Source organism: Morus notabilis, unplaced genomic scaffold (assembly GCF_000414095.1).
Source record: "Morus notabilis unplaced genomic scaffold, ASM41409v2 Scaffold650, whole genome shotgun sequence".
Lineage (NCBI taxonomy): Eukaryota > Viridiplantae > Streptophyta > Magnoliopsida > Rosales > Moraceae > Morus > Morus notabilis.
Window position 1 is genome coordinate 268,432 of NW_010358427.1, and position 2,216 is coordinate 270,647.

At 34.6% G+C, this 2,216-nt stretch overlaps 1 protein-coding gene across 1 annotated transcript in view; it reads right to left on the minus strand.

Annotated features, from left to right (window-relative positions):
* The window catches only part of LOC21392436 (uncharacterized protein P8A3.02c), a 1,858-nt gene extending 958 nt beyond the window's left edge, over positions 1-900 (minus strand). The window contains exons 1-3 of the mRNA XM_010092511.2: positions 575-900; positions 441-472; positions 112-333 (exon numbers count right to left, since the gene is read on the minus strand). Of these exons, the coding sequence (XP_010090813.1) occupies positions 112-333; positions 441-472; positions 575-761 (441 nt within the window). The 5' untranslated portion in view covers positions 762-900. The remainder of the gene's footprint in view (positions 1-111; positions 334-440; positions 473-574) is intronic.
* Positions 901-2,216: the final 1,316 nt, after the last annotated feature.

Below are 2,216 nucleotides of genomic sequence, written 5' to 3' on the forward strand. Positions count from 1 at the left end.
ATAAATATATATTTTGTAATAAACTATATATATATATATATATATATATATATATATAGACACACACATATATATACATATATATATATATATATGGGTTGATATTCTTACCTCCCCTGGATGATACAGATTCACAATGAGTTGGTCAAAGAGTGGGTTTCTTGATAACAAATGAGACGGAAATGGAAATGGAGAGGCTTCGTGTAGGCCATTGCAACTTCCCAACTCCATTGGATGATCAAGATCAACATCTTGGTGGCTCGAAATTACCGCATCACGAATAGAATCAGAAATCTCAATTGCCCATGGTTGAAGCTCTCCAAACCTCATAGCCTGCACAGAAAGATCAATTGAAAACTTAAAACAAAAAATCTCGACTTTGATGCAATGAAACCAAATTCCCATTTGATACCCAAATCAAAAATCAACTTGATAGGCACCTGATTGTTGGAGGCTTCAGAAAACCATCCTTCTGCGGCAATAACGAGTTTTTATACGTCAAGATATGAAATCAACGGAATCGAAACAATCAAAACACACAAACAAAAAATGAGGAGAGCTAAAAAAAGGCTACCGTTTTGGATGGCCGAGAGCAAGGACGATTGGCGTTGGGTAGAAAGGAAGTCTCTGCAGAGCCACAATCCTTTGATTTCTCCGAATCGTTCCCAACAGTATCTAGATTTCGGCTGAGATCCTTCTTCTTCTTCGCTGCCCGATGATTCGCCGAAGACTTCGATGAGAATTGCCTTGTCAGCTTCCATTTTTCACTATTTGTCAAAGATGCCCTTCTTCTGTTCTAATAGACTCTCCAGTTTGTGTCGGAGCATTTGGACTCTGATAGGAGTTCTGTTTGGAAAATGCAGTGTGAATAGGGCTTTTCATAAACCCGCGGGCCCAACTCACCCCACTTCAATTCAATCTAAAAAATGTAATTTTTAATAGAAAAAAAGAGAAAATGTAATTTTTAATAGAAAAAAATAGAAAAATATGTCAAGACTTGAGATGAATTAAAATTAATAGGTCAATAGTTTACATAAGTTAATAAATAGGTCAAATTACTATTTTTCTCCATAACTTGTCTAGTTATGAACTATAACTTGACAAGTTATTATCTAAAAATCACGATTTTTGTCCATAACTTGTCTGACTATGAACCATAACTTGATAAGTATGTCCATAACTTATCTGGTTATGAACCATAACTTGACAAGTTATGGCCTATTAATTTCTATAACTAAAAGTTAGCCTATATACTTCCTTAAGCTTTTCATATTAGCATATTTTCTAATATTTTCGTTTTTAGTATTAAAATTTTTTTTCGGCCCATTCAATGTTTAGCCCAAAGTTTTGGGGCGGGGTATGAGTTGGGTCTATAATGGCCCGCACACCCCAACCCAATCTGCGCTCTAACTTGTCTCCTCTAATATCTAATCATAGGCAGGCAATTCATTTATACTCTCTAATTTCTTCATGTTTGAATTAAGCCTCTATGTTTATTTTATGTTAAGATTAATTTATGAGTATAGACTAATTTATGTTTGCTTTATGTTTGATGTTGGATGGACTACTTTACTTCAAGTTTGATGTTGAATTGAACTTTGAATTTCTATCTATTTGAATGTTAGAGTAATTATTTCTATTTGATAATGAACTTTGAATGTTGGATTGAACTTTGAGTCTTTGATTTTTTGAATGTTGAAACCGACCACCTAACTTACCCCGCACCGCCCTAACTCAACCCAAATATCATTGGGTTGTGAAATTTTTCTAACATCGTTGGGACTAAATATGTGCAACCCGCACTCTTTAAGGCGGGGAAAGAAAAAGCCCTACCTCGCACTAACCTAACCCATGAACAGCCCTAAGTGTGAATGTGTGATGGTGAGCTGACCCGAACTGACTCCGTTCGGATTATGGCGAACTAGGAGGCTACTAATTTTAGGGTGTGTTTGGTTAGGTAGAAAGTAAAGGAAATAAATTATTTTGTTCGAGAGAATTTATCGTGTTGAGACTATCCTTTCTCAGTACTCACTATCGATTGATGTTTATAGGAGTAGTTTTGTGTCTAGCGTTTTAAAAATTTTAACATAAACATTCGAAAATCAAATGATTGAAAAATTACTTCAATTAGAACAACAGTTCATACCTTTTTTTTTCAGTTTCAATTCTAGAAATAATTTTCTTTTACCATGTGATAATGAGTATTCAAACGAAAT